This window comes from Phyllobates terribilis, unplaced genomic scaffold (assembly GCF_046119375.1).
Source record: "Phyllobates terribilis strain yellow unplaced genomic scaffold, ASM4611937v1 Scaffold_13__5_contigs__length_258822181, whole genome shotgun sequence".
In the NCBI taxonomy this organism is placed as follows: Eukaryota; Metazoa; Chordata; class Amphibia; order Anura; family Dendrobatidae; genus Phyllobates; species Phyllobates terribilis.
This window is the reverse complement of record NW_027362773.1, coordinates 41,942,488-41,967,148: the sequence shown is the minus strand read 5'-3', so window position 1 is coordinate 41,967,148 and position 24,661 is coordinate 41,942,488. Positions and strand designations below refer to the sequence as shown.

The window sequence follows — 24,661 nt, the reverse complement described above, 5'->3', positions numbered from 1 at the left end:
TTTTTGTAATTGGGAAGTAAAACCAATATCCAATTCCCTCTCTCCGATACACCAGTATATGATTGTCTAGTTGTCTAGTTATTGAACTGTCACCAGCCAAATGGAATAATTTATGGAAAATCAATTCGATCCTATTTTAAGGCTATTTCCTGCAGAAAGTAAGATGCTGATGGAAGGGATGAAAATTTCTAAATTGATTTTCTTTGGTTTGACTTTGAATGATTTGATGAAGACTTGGTCATCTCAATGTTCGTTTGACCCATTAAGAAAATTTTTCAGATTATGACTGGTATATGACTTGGTTACCCATAACCAAGAAACTTTAAAAATTCAAACTTAGGTTAATGATGGACATGAGTTTTCTCCCAAACAACAAAACCACTTTCTACTTGATTAGATAGTGACAAGGCTTAAACGCTGCATCAATGGACTCAGGGACTTTTACTATAATGAAACTTGACTTTACATTTAATCACAGTCCTTCTTAAATGCGACAAATGATTTTTAGTGAACACTGGCATGAAAGTAATTGAGTAGGGTAGCACTAATTAAATCAGAGCATTGAGGTTCCTCAAAGCTTATACAATTGTATAGCAGCCAGTATATCCTAAGGCAGGTCACGGTTCTGTCCCAAATTTAAAGTGCCCAGTGTCACATATGCCTCTAATTAGCTGTAATTAACAATCTTTAGTCTTCAGAGAAAAGTAGACCAGTTGTGGTTACTGACTAGCATCTTATGTTTCTACTTCATAATATCGATTAACATGTTCATTGCTTTGGTTTTAGAGAATTTTGCTTGATATGCTATATGTCCACAAATTCTGCCCTAGATACATACTTTCTGAACAGCAACCTACAAAGAAAATGGAGTAACTAAGCCCCATGGAAAGTCATAACAGAAAGAGAAAATGATTTCAGATAAAAAAATCAAGTTTATTAGTATATCAATTGTAAATAGGAGGTAAGAACAAATTCTCCTGAATAGGCAAGGACAATTAAAATAATGGGTCTTAAGTGAAGACAACACAAGAGCAGGGAGACAGCTAAGTAGGTACGCAATGGAAAGCAAGGGAGATGGTAATAATAAATACACACAGCAATATAGTTGAATGATACAGACTCTAGATACAGTCAAATATTAACTATATGTGTGCTAACCCTAGCAATGCCAAAGGGAAGTCTCTATTTAACATGCACAGAGTCCACAAAATCTCCAAAGGTAGTCAGGATAGTACTGACCGGAGAGAGAGATTAACACTGTATGTATACAAATCATCACTCACCCATAGCTGTTGGGACCGGTGTCACCCTGAAGCCCCAGCGCCCGTTTCACGTAGGCTTCCTTGGGGTGCATTGTAGACGCGCCTTCGGGGCTTCAGAGTGACACCTGTCCTAACAGCTGTGGGTAAGTGGTGATTTGTCTACATGCAGTGTTACTCTCTCTCCCGGGTCAATGCTATCCTGACTACCTTTGGAGATTTTCTGGACTCTGTGCATGTTAAATAGGGACTTCCCTTTGGTGTTGCTAGGGTTAGCATGCATATATTTGTATCTGACTGTATCTAGAGTCTGTATCATTCAATTACATTACTGTGTGTATTTATTATTACCATCTCCCTTGCTTTCCATTGCGTACCTGCTTGGCCGTCTTCCTGCTCTTGTATTGTATTCACTTATGACCAATTATTTTAATTATCCTTGCCTATTCAGGAGAATTTGTTCTTATCTCCTTTTTCAATTTATATACTAATAAAATAGATTTTTTTTATCTGAAATCATTTTCTCTTTCTGTTATGACTTTCTATGGGGCTTAGTTACTTCATTTTCTTTGTAGGTTGTATGTCGCTGGGAGTGCCCGTGTATCTCACCATTCTTTTGAAGTATGGTTTGCTTACATTACCATGGTTTTCGGTATATTTTATATATTTATTTTACTCACTTATATAGCGCCATTCATTCCACAGCGCTTTAAATACATTATCATCACTGTCCCCATTGGGGCTCACAATCTAAATTCCCAATCAGTATGTCTTTGGAGTGTAGGAAGGACCCGGAAGAAACCTACAAAAACATGGGGAGAACATACAAACTCCTTGCAGATGTTGTCCTTGGTGGGATTTATAGATATGAATCTATACTTTTTGAACAGATTGTTCAAGTTTTGACCCATAGCATATTATTTTATATGCTTTCCAGTTTTTGATAGCTTTGAAAGGAAAAATAATCTTCAGAATTTTCTATATGTGATTCATCTTTGTTTAGACTAAGCTTTGAAATAAAGCAACAAAATTATAAGAACTATGGTTTTCATGCTATGTGGCAGAATTTCTTGGTTCTCCTCATATGTTCCTATTTCCAGTTTATATGATGTTGGAGTATCCAAATCAACCTGTTTTGTATCTAATATCTCTAAGCAGAATAAACTCATTTGGCTTCAAAGGAAAAATGTTTCCTATTGTCCAAATTTTCTAGTCTTTAGTGGACCAAACACTGATATCCAAAGTTTCAGAACCCAATTTCAGGTCTCCAGTAGTTTATTGTTCCAATCTCTGCTGTTCAACATCTTAAACCCCAGATGTAAACTTTCCAAATTTCCTATTGGTCTTTTCTTAGTGTGATTGACTATTAAAAACTACCACACAAGTTGAGTGGCTTCTTCAAAGATCTCTAAAATGTAGGTTTCTAAAAAGTTTTTGAGCCGGATAGATTGGTTTCAGATTTATCACTACCTTCCTCTAACAAGAATTCATGTTGGGAAGTATGCTAGTGTCCAAACCATTTATGATCTGGGCTTTAGTGTCCATTTCTTTGGTAGCCCAATCCTTTTCCGCTCCAGTTGTTGATTTTAAAAGGATACTTGGGTTCAGAAAACCCATTTTCATGTACCCAATTAAGGAATACTGAATTATTAAGGGGAGGTTTTTTGTTCTGGACCCTCATCTCTTGTACATTGTAGACAGCCACTACAAAGTGTTTCACAAGTGTTCTGTCACACTTCTCAAATCTCAATTTACAAATATGTGTTTCAGGCGTTGCCCCTCCTCAGTGAAAAGCATGAGATCTGATTTGGCTGTATGAGAGACCTCTGACTTGGGTCTACAGGCATGGCCTATCAGCCTCTTTACCCTAGCATGTCAGGAAAGGTACTCTCCAAAAAGAGAAATGTTACCATGTAGACCCAAGTCAGATGTCTCTCATACAGCCAAAACAGATCTCATGCTTTGCACTGAGGAGGGGCAACGCCTGAAACACGTATCTGTAAATCGAGATTTTGGTTTGCTTTTTATCCTAAGTAATATGGCAAACCTCATTAAAGGGTCAATATTGACTTTTAGGATTGCTACTTCCAATAGGTGGTAGTAGAGTTCAAGTCTTCTTCCTCTCTGAAGAGACAATTCGCTTGTTGTGTACACAGACAATCATGTTATTCCTTGTGGTGGCTATGTTTTCCCTGTGGCAGTTGTTACACGCACGCCGCTAGGTACAGATAGGGCGAGACCGGTTTCATGAATTCTTTGGAATCCTAGGGGAACTGTTACTCAGGGTGGCCAAAGGCTGCAGCTTCTCTCAGGCACACAATAGATTCAGTTGCTGACCAGACACATCTGACAAGAGTCTTTTTCAATAGTTTAACAGTGGAATTTAATCTGAAGCACGGCCAGTGCAATTCAGGGATATTACAGCAACAATCTTCATTACAGTACAGTCTGAGTTTCTTGAGCAACCGGCTCCAGTAACAATTCAGTAGTTTCTTCACAAGGCACAGTATTACAGTCTCTTCAGTAGCATAATTCAGCATAGATTAGATCGCTTAGCAGCACACTTCTATGCATACACAACCACAGGTTTTTCCTTCACAAGGATGCAATAGTACACAGCATTCTTTATCCTGCATGGAGATGGAGGGGGGACGGTTTGATGAGGGAAATCCTGTGACACAATTCCTTCCAGTCCTTATCTTCTTGCCCGATAATACTCTGCACTGATAGTTCAGGGAGTTTATATGACCTGTGTTTAGTTTCTCTCCTGATCTAAATCCTGTTCAGTTGCCTTCTGTCAGATCCAGATTACACACCACCTTTCTCTTCAGCTTCAGCCAGACTACAATAACAAGTTCCCTACAATCCCCCTGGGGCTCTGCTAAAACACTCCCTGTCTCCTCTGACTGTGTTAACTCCTCTAGTTGCTGGATGTTTCTGAAGCACAACACTTCCTGTCTCCTGTGCTTGTGTTATTTGTAACAGCTGCTGGATGCTTTTGAAGCAACAGCACTACTTCTGCAAGTCACACTCTTCCCTCCTTTTTGAATGTCATCCTCAACATTTGTCTTAATTGGTCAATCTGACCAATTCTGAGACAGTGGTGAAAGTTGAGTAACTTTATATACAAATTGGCATAACATTTATAACAACCTATTCTATGACCTTTTTCTTGTAATACTCCTGTAAGAAATAAACAATTAACACAATCAGCGTCTCTTCAGCTGCAGCTTTTCGTACGTCTTCAACCAGCTCTCTCTCTCACTAGACCTTAACAGTTCTTTGTTTCTACAAAGTCTTTTAAGGAAAATCAAAGCATAAAAACAAGTCTTTCCACCACGCAACATCTTCCATACTGCCTCTCGGTGGTGAATACCACTCCAGTGGGGTTACCTGGTCCACAGGCAGAGATACCTGTTTCCAGTCGACAGTCCTTGGCACTTGACTCAGTTCACCAAGTGTCTCATACGTCAGCATCACGGGCCTCCTCACTTCTCGAGTCGACATCCTCCTGGTGGGTTGTTCCTCAGATACCACGGCTTCTTCGGTCACAGGAGTTTCTTCCGCTGCACTCATTTCCTGTGCTTTATCAGATGCTCCTGGAACTGCCCCTGTAAGTTCCTGTACCTCTCCAGAATCGCCTGGTTCCACACGGTCTGGTAATTCTGCTTCTCCTGAGTGTCGATCGGTCTCTCCAGTGATAGGGTAGTAATAAACTCCGATGGACTATTACGGTTTTCTTGTCCCCTCTTTTCAATCGGATTTCATACACTGGACTGTCATCAGCTTTCCTCTTTACGACCACATACACCTTGTTTTCCTGGACCACCTTTCTCACGTACGTTCTTGACTAGCACCCGGCTTCCCAGTGCTAATTCTGCTCCATAACATTTTCGATCATAGTACTCCTTACTTTTGCTTTGTCCTTACGTAACCACTTTGGACGCTATGTTGTATGCCTCTGCCATCTGTTCCTTCCATTTCCGAACATACTTCGGATACGTTCTGTAAGTCTCTGACACCGGAGTATCGAACATGATGTCAATTGGCAGTCTTGGCAATCATCCATACAACCATACAATAGGAAGAAGGGTTAGTAACGCGTTGCATCGCTCTTTGAACAGTTATAGGCATGTACCACTTTTGACAAAGAACTCTTCCAGTCTTTCTTCTCGTCAGCTGTTAAAGTGCGCAACAATAATGTCAGGTTAAAACGTTCCACTTGTCCATTACCTTCTGTGTGATAGGGCATTGTGTGGGATCTCTGAATTCTACAGTACTTTCCTAGCTTGGCAAAGAGCTGGTTCTCAAATTCTCTTCCTTGGTCGTGGTGTAACCTCATAGGGAACCCAAACATCAAAGCAAAATCATTGAAGATCTTCTCTGCCGCTGTTCGACCAGCTTTATTGGTGGTGGTATATGCTTGGGCAAATCGAGTAAAATGGTCCATCACCACCAATATGTACTCATAACCACCCTTGCACGTCTCGAGATGTAGAAAGTCTATTGAGACCATCTCAAACGGATACGTAGTTTAGAAGTTGCCCATAGGTGCCTGGGTTCATGTGTTGGGACGTTTATATTTCCGACACCAACATTCGCTGGTCACGTACCTCTCAATATCTCTCTGCATGTACGGCTAGAAGAAACGTTCACTGATCAAGTTGTTTGTCCTTTCCATTCCTAGGTGTCCCATGTTTTCATGGAGTTCTTTGAAGACCAACCTACGGAATACTCTGGGTAGTATCAACTGCCGGTTTTGTCCTCCTTTACGATACAGGATACCGTGTTCACTGAGGTAGAGCTTCGTCCATTCTTTAACTAAAACAGATACTGCTGGTGACTCATTATCTCTCTCCCGTTTAGTTGGAAACCGATTTTGGTCCACATAAAGTAGTATTCTACCAATTATCTGATCTTCCCGTTGCGCTCTATGGATTTTTCCTTTTAGTAGTTGTTGAATGGACAGGGAGTGATCTTGTTCTCTCGCTTTTATGGTGGTTTCCACCGTCAACGGACACCACAATGGTGTGTCTTCCTCTTGATAAGCTTGCACAACTTGGGTAGTGCTCTCAATTGCTTCCAGACTGACTTCCTCTGAGCATTCTTGCATGAACTCCTCAGGCTCTAGTGGCATTCTCGACAATCCGTCAGCATCCGCATTGCATTTTCCTGGCCTGTACTTGATGCTGAAATTGAAGTCAGCTAGTTCAGCGACCCATCTCTGACCCGTTGCGTTCAGTTTAGCTCTAGTGAGGACTTAGGTCAAAGGGTTGCTGTCAGTGTATACCTCAAACTCTTTGCTGTAGTAGGGATAATCTCTTAATCGTTCAGAGATAACCCATTTCAATGCCAGGAACTCCAATTTTATGGAATGTAGATGGTAATTCTTCTCATCTGTCAACGTTCTAGAACAGTAACCGATGACTCTCAATTTTCCATCTTGATGCTGATACAGGGCAGCTCCCAGTCCAACTTGAGAAGCATCGCAATGAAGAACAAATGGTAAACTGAAATAAGGATATCCCAAGATGGGTGGTTTTACCAGGTAGTCAACTAGTTCTTCCAATACCTCCTGGTGGTCTGCTGTCCAGAGAATGGGTTGTTGGGATGAAATGGCGTTTTTTCTTTTAAGCCCGGTCCTACCCGCGTTCTTCTTTCTCTCCGTGGGTGTTGCTGCCTCTGTCATCCCCCCAAAGAGGAGGTATAGTGGGGCAGCAATCTTGGAGAAGTTCCGAACGTAAGTAAGATAATAGGAGAGGAATCCTAAGATCTGCCTCAACTCCCCGACAGTAGAGGGCCGCTTGTCTTTTAAGGACAGTACCGGATCAATTTCTGCTGGGTCCATGGTATATCCTTCCCCGGACACAATTTTCCCTAGAAATCGCACTTGCCTTTTAAACAGTTCACACTACTTTGGGGTCAACTTAACTCCGTGTTGATGATACCACTGTAATATGGTCTTAACGTGCTCCAGGAAAGTTTTTCTGTGTACCCCATTGTCATCCAAGTACAGCTGGCAGATATCGTTCCTCAATCCTTACAAACAGGTCTCCATGCTCCTCTGAAATTCAACTGGAGCTGAACTGAGCCCAAATGGTATGCGGATCCTCTCATATAACCCCACAGTGCGATGAATGCTGTCAAGGGTCTGCTGGTCTCTTCAACAAACCCTTGATGGTATGCTTTACCCTGATCGAGGACAGAGAACCAGGTACTTCCTGATAGGCTATCCAGCATATCTTGAATCTTTGGTATCGGGTGCCGATCCGGTACTGACTTTCGGTTTAGTTCCCAGTAATAACAGCAGAGTCTCAATGTACTGTCCTTCTTCCTAACACAAACAATAGGAGAGGAATAAGACAACTTTGACTTTTGGACCCAACCTCTGTTGATTAGATCTTGTAAATACTCTTTCACTTCACGGTGTAATGATTTCGGCACAGACATGTAACTTCTGGTTACTGGGGTCGTGTCTTTCAAATTGATTTTCAATTGCAATGACGGGATACAGACTATATCAGAGTCATATTTAGAGAATACATGACACTCTTCTCTCAGCATCTGTTTTGCTATCGCTATATCTTCAGCACACAAGTGGTCCAGGGATACTGGGGGATCCCACGACCCTGAGGAGGGTCGTGCAATTTCCTCCTCTGGGGGACTCCTGTTCCTTGGTGGGGAGACTGAATTCACGATAGACCCCTGGGCGGGTCTCACACTGGCTGGATATACCGTTTTAACGGTTTCAATGTGACCTAACACAGTCTTTGGATCCAGTCTAATTTTGTGTTTCGTAGTATTCATCACCGGTATTGTCACTTGAGCAAACCCACCAGTAGGAATCGTAAGCACAGTCTCACCTTGAACTAGGCCTTCCGGAAGTTCTGAGGAGTCTTTTGGCATGAACAGTCTTTTCTGGACTTTTCTTCTCGGTTCTACCCGGACTCCACACCGCACCCCCACCATTTGGTTTGCAGGGATGATGGTTGGGCACCAGCCTACCTTGACTTCTTTTAGGTCCATTGTATTCTGTGCTTTCTTTACTCTATGAATCACATTTACCGCCACGGCATTGGGTATGGCAAGTGTTGTGGCAATTGAATCCACCACCAGTGTCCCTGACTTGTGTTTCGTGATGACCTTACTGATTACATTATAACCCAGGATAGGATCTTCTGCCACGGTCTGATCACTGGTCATGAGAAAAGGTACCAAAAGCTCAATGGTGTTGCTGTTCTTTGTGGCCCTCAGTTGCAAAGTCACTTCCAACTGGCCTATGAAAGGGATTTCGGTCTGGTTGACGGCTTTGCAGTGGAGTTCCACTGGTCCTAAGAGTTCTTTTAGCGACCAAATGCAGATATGTGGCAGGTAGCGCCTTCTCCATTCTTCATTTAAAAGTAACGCTAGGGCTCCTGGGTCCCATAGTGCTTTTACCAGGAGTCCATCTAGCTGGCACTGTATAAAGCACCTTTCACCGATTAGGCTGAAGAGGCTATCTTTAATGACCGAGGAATCCCACCAGGAGTACATCGTTTGACCTCCGCACTGGGCATTAAGTAACTGATGCCCCTGTCTCTCTTGCAGCTGTTGTAGACGAGAACACACTTGGGGATAGTAATGACGCAGCCGTTTTACTTACCTCATGCGCCGTTCTGGGGTTTGGTGAGATTTGGATTTGCTTCTGGGGCCTCCTCCGTGTCGCATTTGCCAGACGCCCCGCACTGGCATACTCCTGTCTTTTAACCCAAACGACGTTGCCCATTGGCATTCCTTGGCATAATGTCCTTCCTCACCACATCTTAGACAGTGGACACACACCATGCTCTGATTTGATGAACGGCATGCTTCACAAGCCGGGTATCTTCTGTTTTGGAACCCACTCCTGGGTCTAAGAGATACAGGTTCTGGTCTGGAACGAATCAACTTTTTCACCTCAATGAACTCTGCTCTCAGTTCTCCTATTACTTCCTCCCAGTCAGCGCTGGCGGTCCTCTCTTTTGTTGGTGATTTAAGGTTACCTCTCGGAGGTGGCACTGGAGGGTCTCCATGATGATCTTCAGACTGGCCACTGGGGGTCTCCAAATTCAGCTGACTCATTTTGGTGATTTTAGGAGCAGAGCCTTTTTTTAACTTCTGTTCACTCTCTGACTCCAAACTAGCTGCCTCATTCATTTTTTCACTTAGGACTTCGCCCAGAAAGACAGGATCTTCTAGGTACTGTTTCAGCTGCAACTTGATGTCTTTGCTGATTAACCTCATTCCCAAAGATCTCAAGAACTTCTTCTGGACTAGTCCAGCATCAAACTTCTCCTAAGCTTCTACATCTCTGGATGCAAACAACAGTCTATCCTTCAGTTCAATTGCTCTGAACAAGAAACTTTGGGGTGATTCATTATTTTTCTGTGAGAGGTTAATGAGTCGGTGGAACAATTCTGAAGTACTCTCTTCTTTATAGTGCCCTTTTAAAATCATCTTCAGCTGTTGCAAGGTCAATTGACTCTTCATTTCTAGCATACTACGGAGGTTCACTCCTGGGCTGATCGCCTTTACCATCCCCTTGACGATCTCATCTCTCTGGTAGCCTTTCTGTAAGCCTGCATCGATCTGGTGCAGCAAGTTCATAAAAGACAGTTTCTCTTTCTGTTCATACTCTCCAATCTGTCCCAGGATCTTGAATTCTTTACTTATGGTGATCTAACCCGAGCAGGGTAAAGGTTCTGTCTGAGTCTGTCACTCGTTCAGAATTTTTGGTAGATTTCTGCGGGGCTGGTAGGGCTTTGAATTGTTCTTTCAATTCCTGTAGTTCTATCTGTGGACATAGATTCCCGCTTTTGGTAGTTGGTGCCGCCCCTCCATCCTCCAAATTCAACTTCAAACTGGTTAGAAACTGTGTTAGCTCCTGGAGGAACGTCCCCATGACATCTTTAGCTTCTTTCTCCCCCAGCTCATCCATTTTTCCATTAATAGCAGCGAACAGTTGCCTGCGGTTGTGTGCTTTAGAAATCTATTCTTCTGACATGTTTATATGTTCTGCTACTGTTCTCAATTCCTCACAGGTTAACTAAAGAAGCAGCTCACTAATTCTGTCTATTTGTATTTCCACATCAATTGCTGCTAGTGAGTTTTCTTTAGGGCTGGTCCCCTTTAACTTGTGTAGCAGAGTTGAATTGAGGTGCTATACTGCTGTTTTTTTCCAGACACTTTTCCTCTTCTCCCTCTACACGCTAATTCCTGCTCAGGATTCCCCGTACGGGCCACTAATGTTACACGCATCTGACAAGTATTTTTCAATAGTTTAACAGTAGAATTTAATCTGAAGCACGGCCAGTGCAATTCAGGGATATTACAGCAACAATCTTCATTACAGTACAGTCTGAGTTTCTTGAGCAACCGTTTCCAGCAACAATACAGTAGTTTCTTCACAAGGCACAGTATTACAGTCTCTTCAGTAGCATAATTCAGCATAGATTAGATCTCTTAGCAGCACACTTCTATGCATACACAACCACGGGCTTTTCCTTCACAAGAACACAATAGTACACAGCATTCTTTATCCTGCATGAAGATGGAGGGAGGAAGGGTTTGAAGAGGGAGATGATCCCTGTGACACAATTCCTTCCAGTCCTTATCTTCCTGCCTGATAATACTCTGCACTGTTAGTTCAGGGAATTTATCTCTCCTGTGTTTAGTTTCTCTCCTGATCTGAATCCTGTTCAGTTGCCTTCTGTCAGATCCAGATAACACACCACCTTTCTCTTCAGCTCCAGCCAGACTACAATAACAAGTTCCCCGCAATCCCCCTGGGGCTCTGCTAAAACACTCCCTGTCTCCTCTGACTGTGTTAACCCCTCTAGTTGCTGGATGCTTCTGAAGCACAACACTTCCTGTTTTCTGTGCTTGTGTTATTCGTAACAGTTGCTGGATGCTTTTGAAGCAACATCACTACTTCTGCATGTCACACAGTAATACAGGGAAATTTAACACTTAGGGCACGATTCATTAAGATTGGCATTGTACGCACCAGTCTTAATGAAAGCACTGCTGGAGTAAGACGTGCCTAATTCAAGAAGGAGCATGCACCTCTTAATGAAGGAGCATCTTACAGCTGTTATGCGCATCCGACAGAAAGCTTACTCCATACAGGAATTGGCATATATTTCTGGTGTAATTTTCCCCACTAAAGTGGCCTAAAATTTTAAACAATTTTTTGGGTGGGCCTCTCAATTCCCTGTCCCCACCCTAACTCCACCCACTTTAGCAGAACTAGCCAAGACTTGTGTAAAAACACCAATAGTCATAACATTTGTGCGCAATCTCGAGTTAGGCTGTGTGCCCACTATGCGTTTTTTAAGCGTTTCCGCAGCTTCAATTCTGCTGCAGAAACGCTTAAAAATGCTTGGTAGAAGGTTTGCAATGTTCCCCAATCATAATCCTCATGTGTTGTACACATGCTGTGGAATTTCCGCTGTGGAAAAATCCGCTGCACTACCAATTATTTTGCGTAATCACGGCGTTTTCGCCGCCATTAACTTGCATTGGATCGCTTAATATCCACATGACTACATGTGCACATGCGGATATTAAGCAATTCAATGTGCGGGTGGTACCCGGGTCTGGAGAAGAGGAGACTCTCCTCCAGACCCGGGTACCATAGTACCTAAGAAAAAAAGAATTAAAATAAAAAATATACATTATACTCACCTTCTGATGGCCCCCGACCTCCATAATAATGCATCCTGGCTTCCCGGCAGCTCGCGATGGTCTAAAAGGACCAGCCATTACGTCATTTAGTCATGTGACAGGTCACGCGACCGCTGACGTCGGCTGACGCGTGACCTGTCACATGACTAAATGATGTCATGGAAGGTCCTTTTACACAACCGTGACACACCGGGAAGACCGGACGCATCGGATAAGGAGACCGGGGGCCATCGGAAGGTGAGTATATGTTTTTATTTTTTACCATTTTTATTCTTTTTTTTAACTAACTTGGTCACACTATATAAAATCCATGCCGGTTGCATGGATTTATATAGTGTGACCAAGTTGTCAACCACTTTCCAAGTGATGCTAAAATCGCTTGGAAAGCGCTTGACAACCCGCATGAGAAATCGCATGATCAAAACGCTTCACATCCGCATGTCTCTGGCAGGAAAAACGAATGTACAATCCGCATGCGTTTTTTCTGCCAGGGAGATGCAGAAACGCTCAGGAAAAATCCGGAGCATTTCTGCATCGTGGGCACTTATCCTTATGCAAAAATTTTGTGACATTTCAAAGGTGTAATAAAACTTGATTAATCGGGTCCTTGGCTACGTTCTCACAATGAGCTTTTGGTGAGTTTTTGATGCTGCATATTTTTGCTGAGTCAAAAAACAGCATCTTACAGTTCCAGCAAAGTGGATGGGATTTATGGAAAACTCCGTCCCACTGTGCTTTTTTTTTAACTCTGAGTAAACTGATCTGTGGTGTATGTTTCAAATCCGCAACATGTCAATTTCTCTTATGAGTATGTTGAGTTTTCTGTACGGATTTTCCCCATAGACTTACATTAGATGCAGAAAATCTGCAAGTAAAATACGCACATACATTTTTAGTTTATTTCTTTGACGGAAACGCATACAGTGGTGGCCAAAAGTATTGGCACCCCTGCAATTCTGTCATATAATACTCAGTTTCTTCCTGAAAATGATTGCAATCACAAATTCTTTGGTATTATTATCTTCATTTAATTTGCTTGCAAGGAAAAAACACAGAATGAAGCAAAAATCAAATCATTGATCATTTCACAGAAAACTCCAAAAATGGGCCAGACAATAGTATTGGCACCCTCAGCCTAATACTTGGTTGCACAACCTTTAGCCAAAATAACTGCGAACAACCGCTTCCGGTAACCATCAATGAGTTTTTTACAATGCTCTGCTGGAATTGTAGACCATTCTTCTTTGGCAAACTGCTCCAGGTCCCTGATATTTGAAGGGTGCCTTCTCCAAACTGCCATTTTGAGATCTCTCCACAGGTGTTCTATGGGATTCAGGTCTGGACTCATTGCTGGCCACCTTAGAAGTCTCCAGTGCTTTCTCTCAAACCATTTTATAGTGCTTTTGGAAGTGTGTTTTGGGTCATTGCCCTGCTGGAAGAGCCATGACCTCTGAGGGAGACCCAGCTTTCTCACACTGGGCCCTGCATTATGCTGCTAAATTTGTTGGTAGTCTTCAGACTTCATAATGCCATGCACACGGTCAAGCAGTCCAGTGCCAGAGGCAGCAAAGCAACCCCAAAACATCAGGGAACCTCCTCCATGTTTAACTGTAGGGACCGTGTTCTTTTCTTTGAATGCCTCTTTTTATTTCCCTGTACACTCTATGTTGATGCTTTTTCCCAAAAAGCTCTATTTTGTCTCATCTGACCAGAGAACATTCTTCCAAAACGTTTTAGGCTTTCTCAGGTAAGTTTTGGCAAACTCCAGCCTGGCTTTTTTATGTCTCGGGGTAAGAAGTGGGGTCTTCCTGGGTCGCTTACCATACAGTCCCTTTTCATTCAGACGCTGACGGATAGTACGGGTTGACACTGTTGTACCCTCGGACTGCAGGGCAGCTTGAACTTGTTTGGATGTTAGTCGAGGTTCTTTTTCCACCATCCGCACAATCTTGCGTTGAAATCTCTCGTCAATTTTTCTTTTCCGTCCACATCTAGGGAGGTTAGCCACAGTGCCATGGGCTTTAAACTTCTTGATGACACTGCGCACGGAAGACACAGGAACATTCAGGTCTTTGGAGATGAACTTGTAGCCTTGAGATTGCTCATGCTTCCTCACAATTTGGTTTATCAAGTCCTCAGACAGTTCTTTGGTCTTCTTTCTTTTCTCCATGCTCAATGTGGTACAGACAAGGACACAGGACAGAGGTTGAGTCAACTTTAATCCATGTTAACTGGCTGCAAGTGTGATTCAGTTATTGCCAACACCTGTTAGGTGCCACAGGTAAGTTACAGGTGCTGTTAATTACACCAATTAGAGAAGCATCACATGATTTTTCAAACAGTGCCAATACTTTTGTCCACCCCCTTTTTTAGGTTTGGTGTGGAATTATATCTAATTTGGCTTTAGGACAATTCTTTTTGTGTTTTTTCATTGAAGACAAATTAAATGAAGATAATAATACCAAAGAATTTGTGATTGCAATCATTTTCAGGAAGAAACTGAGTATTATCTGACAGAATTGCAGGGGTGTCAATACTTTTGGCCACCACTGTAAATGCATGTAATCCACACCTAAGTATGTGAATAAAGTTTTGTCAATGCCAAATACCAGGAAGTATCAAAAACAAAGCAGCTTTATTTAAAACATGACATACCAAAAAGAGACAAAAAACAGAGTCAAAATCATGATAAAAATGCAATAAAGCAATGAAAAAACACAAGTGACCTAATTAAGGCTCACCAACAGCTCATTGTGGGAACATAGCCTTAGTGTCTGATTTTCCCACAGGTACCATCATACACTGGAGATCCCCATCAACGTCATATGAATGCACTTCTAACAAATAAGGATTGTTCATATCGAAGAGCCCCTTTAACAGCAGCTGCTTTTCATATCCCAAGTCCCTAGTTTCACATTCAACCTGCTTATATCTTCTCTGGAAACCTAATATAGTATTTTCAAATCTCATCTCATTAAGCTTTCTGTAACTTTGTCACCTCGGTGTATATCTGTATTTACCCAAAATAACAGCTCTAAGGTTGCTGTAGTGCCCCCTTCTGGTAGCACAAAATGTAGTGATGCCATATTCATTGACTCCCTCCCTTAAAGAGAACCTGTCACCAGGTCAAGAAGACCAGAGTGTGTCGCTCATAAGATTCTGTGGGGTCATGTTTTTAGGCTATCCTGTATTATTTCTCTGAGCCACACCCCTTTGGTAAAGACCATAAAATTAACACTACATAAAAAGGCCCAGATCGCCATGTTGCGCGTTTTAAAACAACAAAAAAATATTTTATACTCTGGAGAAGCAAAACTAAAATAAGAGCGGAAATCTAGTATCACTACAAGTGAAAGAAAAAAAACTATCTGCTATGCAAATCCTTTTGTGGTAGTTTATACCACAAGGGGGCAGTCTTTTCCTTTCTAATTATCTCCTTGAAGCTCTAGTTGCACACATTCCCCAGAATAAGTACATTTAGAAGCTCTTACTCTATAATCCGTTGTTTGGACTGGAGGGAGAAATCACAATAATCAACCCCAGTGTCTGTGAAGTCGACCTGTGTGGATGTGAGGATGTCGACTGCTTCTGGGTTCTGCTTTCTCAGTTTGTCGCACACGTGGAACCCGTCTACCACTTCACTCTCACCTCCAGTTTCAGCTTGTTTTAAACAGTGAAGAAATTGTACCTGATGGGTGAAAATCACACAAAGAAATCAAGTGTTATACACACAAGCAGATGCATTACATTATGTAGGGGGATGTTCCAATATTTTACCTTTTCAAGTGGTTTTCCATCTCATTGCTAAAAGTTTATAGTGTCCACTGTGGAAATCTGTCACTTTTTTTAAACTATACTTAAAGGGACACTTTAATTTTTACTATGGGCCTAAGAACTAACAGGCAGGTAGAAAAACGAAGGTAGTTTCCGGCACAACCGACTGGATAAAATGAGAGTTTATTAGATCAAGTTAAAAGTTCTTTAAAATAGAAACCTCAGCACTAAAGATGAGCGGTGTTCGACTAGAACTGTTCGCCAATCTCAAATTCGAGCTGTTTTGGGCGGTGTTCGAGTTGTTCGACGAACCCGAACGATTTGCAAAAAATTCGGCTGTTCGAGGTTATGTTCGATAACTGTTCGTGCACCAAAAGTGTGTCCTGCATGTCTGGCACTATTTAGAGCACCAATCATGCAGGGATTGTCTGCCACTCACTGTAATGCCACAGCCATGGTGGTTGTGGCATTACAGTGATTGCCCAAATCGATGGGAACAGTGCCAACAGTGAAACATGAAAAGCCGGCAATTCAGCAGCGGCATACACCTGTACCCGACAATTTAGAACAGAAAGAATAGAGCATCACACATAGATTAGATAGATATAAACATGTCAGCCACATATATACGAAGTACAGTGAAAGTGCTGCTTACTGTACTTGTCATTTAGCGTAAAGGATTTATCAAAAAAAATAATAGTGTTTTCATGCACCGTCTCTTTAAAAAAGCCGGCCGGCAATTCAGCAGCGGTACCCGACAATTTATAACAGACAGAATAGAGCTTCACACATAGATTAGATAGATAGAAACATGTCAGCCACATATATACGAAGTACAGTGATAGTGTTGGTTACTGTACTTGTCATTTAGTATTAAAATAAAGGATTTATTATTAAAAAAATTGGCGTGGGGTTCCCCTTAATTTTAGGCTCTAGCGGAGGTTAAGCAGACGGCTGGGGCAGATGTTTGAAGCCTGGGAAGGGGGTAATACCCACGGAGCTTCCCAGGCTACTAATATCAGCCCCCAGCTGAATACATAGCCTTTACTAGCTATTAAAATGGGGGACCCCCCAAAAAAAATGACGTGGGGTCCCCCCTAATTTAATAGCTAGCAAAGGCTAGGCAGACAGCTGGGGGCTGATATTAATAGCCCAGGAAGGGAGCCATGAATATTGGCCCCCTCCCAGGCTAGAAACACCAGCCGTCAGCCGCCCCAGAAATGGCGCATTCATAGGATGCGCCAATTCTGGCACTTAGCCTTGCTCTTCCACGCTGCCCTGTAGCGGTGGCAGGGGGTAATAGGGTTGGGGTTAATGTCAGCTTATAATGCCAGCTGACATCAAGCCCAGGTTAGTAATGGAGAGGCGTCTATAAGACACCCCCATTACTAACCCCATAGTCAAAGTTAAAAAAAACACAAACACCCAGAATAAAGTCCTTTAATTGAAATAAAGACACAATCCTTTATTGTTCTAAATTAAACCATACTTACCATCACGCCCATTCCAGCTGAAGCCAAGGATCTCCTGCAATAAAAGAAAAATAATAAAGCAACCTCATCCTTACCTTTCCATGGTTCCCACGACAGCTTCAACTCTGCTACATCGAGATGACAGGCTGGACCGCAGCAGAACGCTGCCATCCAGCCTGTCATCCCGCAGACACTGAGAAGCGCAGGCTTGCTTGCGCTGCTCAGCGTCTCTCTGTGACGACATCCAGATGAGCCGAGTTCATGTCCAATGAACTCGGCTCACCTCATGCACGTCACTGACAGCGTGGGAAAATTCTCACGCTGAAGCGGTGAGTGCAGGAGAATTCTCCCACGCTGTCAGTGACGTGCATAAGGTGAGCTCATGTCCAATGAACTCAGCTCACCTCCTGCACGTCACTGACAGCGTGGGAGAATTCTCCTGCACTCAGCGCTTCAGCGTGAGAATTCTCCCACGCTGAAGCGCTGAGTGCAGGAGAATTTTCCCACGCTGTCAGTGACGTGCATAAGGTGAGCTCATGTCCAATGAACTCAGCTCACCTCCTGCACGTCACTGACAGCGTGGGAGAATTCTCCTGCACTCAGCGCTTCAGTGTGAGAATTCTCCCACGCTGAAGCGCTGAGTGCAGGAGAATTTTCCCACGCTGTCAGTGACGTGCATGAGGTGAGCCGAGTTCATTGGACATTAACTCGGCTCATCTGGATGCCCTCACAGAGAGACACTGTGGAGCGCAAGCAAGCCTGCGTTTCTCAGTGTCTGCGGGATGACAGGCTGGATGGCAGCGTTCTGCTGCGGTCCAGCCTGTCATCTCGATGTAGCAGAGCTGAAGCTGTCATGGGAACCATGGAAAGGTAAGGATGATGTTGCTTTATTATTTTTCTTTTATTTCAGGAGATCGTTGGCTTCAGCTGGAATGGGCGTGATGGTAAGTATGGTTTAATTTAGAACAATAAAGAATTGTGTGTTTATTTCAATTAAAGGACTTTTTTCTGGGTGTTGTGTTTTTTTTAAATACTTTACTAGAAATTCATGGCGGTCATGTCTAATATTGGCGTGACCCCATGAATTTCGGGCTTAGGGCAAGCTGATAATGCCAAGCTGGCCCTAACCCCTTTATTACCCAGTGAGCCACCGCATCAGGGCCCTGGATGAGTTGGGTACAGCGCCAGAAGATGGCGCTTCTATGAACGCGCCATTTTCCGGGGTGGCTGCGGACTGCAATTTGCAGCGGGGGTAGCCCAGAAAGCTTGGGCCTCCCTGCGCTGCGGATTCCAGCCCCCAGCTGCCTAGTTGTACCTGGCTGGACACAAAAACAGGGCGAAGCCCCACGTCAATTTTCTTTAAATTATTTCATGAAATAATTAAGAAAAAAAGGGCTTCCCTATATTGTTGTGTCCGGCCAGGTACAAATAGGCAGCTGGTGGTTGGGGGCAGCCCGTTCCTGCCTGCTGTACCTGGCTGGACACAAATATAGTGCGAAGCCCCACGTCAATTTTTTTTAAATTATTTCATGAATTTCCTGAAATAATTTAAAAAAATTGAAGTGGGGCTTCACACTATATTTGTGTCCAGCCAGGTACAGCAGGCAGGAACGGGCTGCCCCCATCCACCAGCTGCCTATTTGTACCTGGCCGGACACAACAATATAGGGAAGCCCTTTTTTTCTTAATTATTTCATGAATTTCATGAAATAATTAAAAAAAATTGAAGTGGGGCTTCGCACTATATTTGTGTCCAGCCAGGTACAGCAGGCAGGAACGGGCTGCCCCCAACCACCAGCTGCCTATTTGTACCTGGCCGGACACAACAATATAGGGAAGGCCTTTTTTTCTTAATTATTTCATGAATTTCATGAAATAATTAAAAAAAAAGTACGTGGGGCTTCGCCCTATTTTTGTGTCCAGCCAGGTACAACTAGGCAGCTGGGGGCTGGAATCCGCAGCGCAGGGAGGCCCAAGCTTTCTGGGCCCCCCCCCCGCTACAAATTGCAGTCCGCAGCCACCCCGGAAAATGGCGCGTTCATAGAAGCGCCATCTTCTGGCGCTGTACCCAACTCATCCAGGGCCCTGGTGCAGTGGCTCACTGGGTAATAAAGGGGTTAGGGCCAGCTTGGTATTATCAGCTGGCCCCAAGCCCAAAATTCATGGGGTCACGCCAGTATTAGACATGACCACCATGAATTTCTAGTAAAATATTTAAAAAAAACACAACACCCAGAATAAAGTCCTTTAATTGAAATAAAGACACAATTCTTTATTGTTCTAAATTAAACCATACTTACCATCACACCCATTCCAGCTGAAGCCAACGATCTCCTGCAATAAAAGAAAAATAATAAACCAACCTCATCCTTACCTTTCCATGGTTCCCACGACAGCTTCAGCTCTGCTACATCGAGATGACTGGTTGGACCGCAGCAGAACGCTGCCATCCAGTCTGTCATCCCGCAGACACTGAGAAGCGCAGGCATGCTTGCGCTCCTCACTGTCTCGCTGTGACGGCATCCAGATGAGCCGAGGTCATGTCCAATGAACTCGGCTCACCTCATGCACGTCACTGACAGCGTGGGAAAATTCTCACGCTGAAGTGCTGAGTGCAGGAGAATTCTCCCACGCTGTCAGTGATGTGCATGAGGTGAGCTCATGTCCAATGAACTCAGCTCACCTCCTGCACGCCACTGACAGCGTGGGAAAATTCTCCTGCAATCAGCGCTTCACCGTGAGAATTTTCCCACGCTGTCAGTGACATGCATGAGGTGAGCCGAGTTCATTGGACATGAACTCGGCTCATCTGGATGTCGTCACAGAGAGACGCTGAGCAGCGCAAGCAAGCCTGCGCTTCTCAGTGTCTGCGGGATGACAGGCTGGATGGCAGCGTTCTGCTGCGGTCCAGCCTGTCATCTCGATGTAGCAGAGCTGAAGCTGTCGTGGGAACCATGGAAAGGTAAGGATGAGGTTGCTTTATTATTTTTCTTTTATTGCAGGAGATCGTTGGCTTCAGCTGGAATGGGCGTGATGGTAAGTATGGTTTAATTTAGAACAATAAAGGATTGTGTCTTTATTTCAATTAAAGGACTTTATTCTGGGTGTTTGTGTTTTTTTTAACTTTGACTATGGGGTTAGTAATGGGGGTGTCTTATAGACGCCTCTCCATTACTAACCTGGGCTTGATGTCAGCTGGCATTATAAGCTGACATCAACCCCAACCCTATTACCCCCTGCCACCGCACCAGGGCAGCGTGGAAGAGCGAGGCTAAGTGCCAGAATTGGCGCATCCTATGAATGCGCCATTTCTGGGGCGGCTGATGGTTGGTGTTTCTAGCCTGGGAGGGGGCCAATATTCATGGCTCCCTTCCTGGGCTATTAATATCAGCCCCCAGCTGTCTGCCTAGCCTTTGCTAGCTATTAAATTAGGGGGGACCCCACGTCATTTTTTTGGGGGGGTCCCCCATTTTAATAGCTAGTAAAGGCTATGTATTCAGCTGGGGGCTGATATTAGTAGCCTGGGAAGCTCCGTGGGTATTACCCCCTTCCCAGGCTTCAAACATCTGCCCCAGCCGTCTGCTTAACCTCCGCTAGAGCCTAAAATTAAGGGGAACCCCACGCCAATTTTTTTAATAATAAATCCTTTATTTTAATACTAAATGACAAGTACAGTAACCAACACTATCACTGTACTTCATATATATGTGACTGACATGTTTCTATCTATCTAATCTATGTGTGATGCTCTATTCTGTCTGTTATAAATTGTCGGGTACCGCTGCTGAATTGCCGGCCGGCTTTTTTAAAGAGACGGTGCATGAAAACACTATTATTTTTTTAAATAAATCCTTTACACTAAATGACAAGTACAGTAAGCAACACTATCATTGTACTTATTATATATGTGACTGACATGTTTCTATCTATCTAATCTATGTGTGAAGCTCTATTCTTTCTGTTCTAAATTGTCGGGTACAGATGCTGAATTGCCGGCCGGCTTTTTTAAAGAGACGGTGCATGAAAACACTAATATTTTTTTTAATAAATCCTTTACACTAAATGACAAGTGCAGTAACCAACACTGTCACTGTGCTTCTTATATGTGTGACTGACATGTTTCTATCTATCTAATCTATGTGTGATGCTCTATTCCTTCTTGTCTAAATTGTCGGGTACCGGTGTATGCCGCTGCTGAATTTGCCGGCCGGCTTTTTTAAAGAGAGTGTCTTCTGAGCAGTTTGTCAGCTTTTGGACACCTTTGCAGGTGTTTTCTATGTGTTTCTATGTGTTTTTGTTTGCCTGCCATTGGTTTTAACGGTGTTCGACGGTGTTCTAAGGTGTTCGACGAACAGTTCGACGAACAGTTCCTCGAACATCCCGGTGTTCGACGAACCGAACCGAACCCGAACACTACGGGGGTGGCTCAACACTACTCAGCACCTCAGGTGGAGGTGCAGAAGAATAAGAGATGAAGGCTGAGCCTGGAATCATTAGCATTACCCCAATACAGAACCCTATTATAGACACTGATAAATGTCTGGTGCCATATAACAAGTGGGTGTCTGGTACTACAATGTGGTTAGTGTTGGCACTATAGTGCCCTGATTATGTCCAACACTAGCCATATGGTAGTGCCAGCCACAAAAGTAACAGAAACTTGTTAAATCGTGACATCCAATTGTAACGTTGTCTATAAAATTTCTCATGCCGGTCCATTGTCAACATCCAGCAAACCAGGATGGTGCCTGGGAAAAGGGCTAAAGGGCTAACTTTGGTTACAATTTTTTTTTAAATTCCCCTTGCACTTATGTATGCATATACAGTACAGACCAAAAGTTTGGACACACCTTCTCATTCAAAGATTTTTCTGTATTTTCATGACTATGAAAATTGTACATTCACACTGAAGGCATCAAAACGACGAATTAACACATGTGGAATTATATACTTAACAAAAAAGTGTGAAACAACTGAAAATATGTCTTATATTCTAGGTTCTTCAAAGTAGCCACCTTTTGCTTTGATGATTGCTTTGCACACTCTTGGCATTCTCTTGATGAGCTTCAAGAGGTAATGACATAAAAAAGGGATTTCCCACACCTGTCCATGAAATAGCCTTGGAGTCAATTGTCCAATTACTTTTGGTCCCTTTAAAAACAGGGTGGCACATGTTAAGGAGCTGAAACTCCTAAACCCTTCATCCAATTTTAATGTGGATACCCTCAAATGAAAGCTGAAAGTCTGAACTTCAACTGCATCTGAATTGTTTTGTTTAAAATTCATTGTGGTAATGTCTAGAACCAAAATTAGAAAAATGTTGTCTCTGTCCAAATATATATGGACCTAACTGTATGTTCATAAATGGGTAACAAAGAGGCTTCAGAGCCTATAGATACACCATTTTAGAATCAATTTATGCTTTGTCCACTGCATGTGCCTTTCTTTACATTTGACTATCACAAGGATATATCAAAATGTCGTTGTGGAAATTCCCTTTTTTGACTTTAGGAGTTGAGTTTATGGCCACCAGTTGCTCCCTGTAGCAAGGTTGCCCCCTTTGTAGGACACAAACCCAGACTTTTGAACTTTGTTGGATGCTTGAGATACAACCTATGTTATTATTATTATTATTATTGTTATAGCGCCATGTAGTCCATGGAGCTTTACATGTGAAAAGGGGATATACATAGTAACAAACAAGTTCAATATTCCTGAACAATACAAGTCAGCGACTGGTACAGGAGGAGAGAGGACCCTTCCCGCGAGGGCTCACAGTCTACAAGGGATGGGTGAGGATACAGAAGCTGAGGGTACAGCTAGTCGTGCAGAGATATGGTGGAGCGAGGGTTACTGCAGGCTGTAGGCTTGTCAGAAGAGGTAGGTCTTCAGGTATAAGAATATTGGCTTAATCGTGGTCGCACTCCTGGGTTCAAAAAATCTTAGAGGATGGAGATAATGTCAGTAGATTTATTCGACAATGCATTTCAAGGTTGAACAGACCTCTTTGTCAGGTCAGCTACATAATGAGAAGCAATCTAGGTAAACACAAGGACAAGGATGTGGCCACATTTATTTGACATGTCTAGTGTGGTTGGTAGATAAAATGTTGAGGGACCCGTCTCATTTTCGAGAGGGTTGATGAGAGGCAGCACTATTCATGTGGCCCAATTAAACTTTGACACTAAGGTGAGAGAAACCACCAAAATTTCCAAAAATTAAAATAATCTGAGTTTAGTTCACTTTTTTTAGCCTCTAACATACATTGCACCATATTTGTAAATGGGCCCTAATAGTCCAAAATCAAAGAGTGCTGTTCTAAATGCTTCCAGCCCAAATAAGCAATGGTATCCAAGATATACATTTTAGACATTTCTATGCTAAGCACATGATCCTATAGACAAAAGCTGAACATATGCGCCCCTGATGCCTTACAGTAATAAGAGCTTGTACGAGGACACAATTGCTTATTAAAGATGATTTTCTGAATCTTTTCCAGTTGCCATGAACAATCACAGTTAATGATGTACATGTGCTGACTTGATAGCCGCTCATGTTTACACTAAACTCTTTGTAATCACTGAGCTCCATTGTTTGTGTGCAATAAAGTCTGCAAAGTTAATTGAAATAACATAAATCACTGATCTATCGTTCTCAGATGACGTCATATACAGATTAACAGTCCAAGCGAATATAGAAGGTTTTGTTTGCACGAAAGTCTGGGACCGGACAGAATTCTGTGATCCTATGGGTGTATGTAATCCTTGGCATACACATGGACGTGACCTCACACGCACATCTGTTCTTATGTACAAGGTTCTCTACCTATGGTTTCTCTTTGAAGTTTTACAATATTCACATTAAATAGTATGTGCGCTATTAGTCTAAGAGACTAAATGAGCTTTCAAGAGCTTGTACTTCCAAGAAATCTCCATTCAAACAATTCCTCCTGATGCTTCGAGAACTCTGATTTATAGTAAGAACATGGAACCTTATGTAACAAACATGTAACGTAAAAGGATTTTCCAGTTTAGAAACTCCATTTGCAAACATTGTATTAGGGAATTTTGAGTCAATTGAAGGGGAGTCTTTTGTTTCGGATCCTCATCTCTTGGCCAAGGAATAGGGCGGTTACATAGAACATTTTTTACTCTGGAGGACCTTGCCCATAGATTACAGTTCATTGCTAAGGGACCCAACATATGGACACTTTTTGATCATCTCTTCATAAATGAAGCCTTTTGAGAACCCCTTCTTCAAGGAAGCCGTTCTAGCAACTAGGGATTCTCCAAAGCAGAATGAAGGCTGGGCTCTGATTAGCTGACAAGGACAACCCGATAATGTTGTAAGATATGAGATACAACTCACTGAATACAAATTAAATTAGTTTTAGCAAGTGTAAAATTTAGAGGGTGTCTGTGTAAGATAACCACTTGGTAGGACATAGATGTT

The 24,661-nt window shown here is 42.8% G+C and overlaps 1 protein-coding gene across 1 annotated transcript in view; it reads right to left on the bottom strand.

The window, feature by feature from the left end:
• Positions 1 to 24,661, bottom strand: part of BBOX1 (gamma-butyrobetaine hydroxylase 1) — a 267,776-nt gene that overhangs the window by 25,825 nt on the left and 217,290 nt on the right. Inside the window, exon 6 of the mRNA XM_073659436.1 lies at positions 15,455 to 15,651. Coding sequence (XP_073515537.1) covers positions 15,455 to 15,651 — 197 coding nt within the window. The remainder of the gene's footprint in view (positions 1 to 15,454; positions 15,652 to 24,661) is intronic.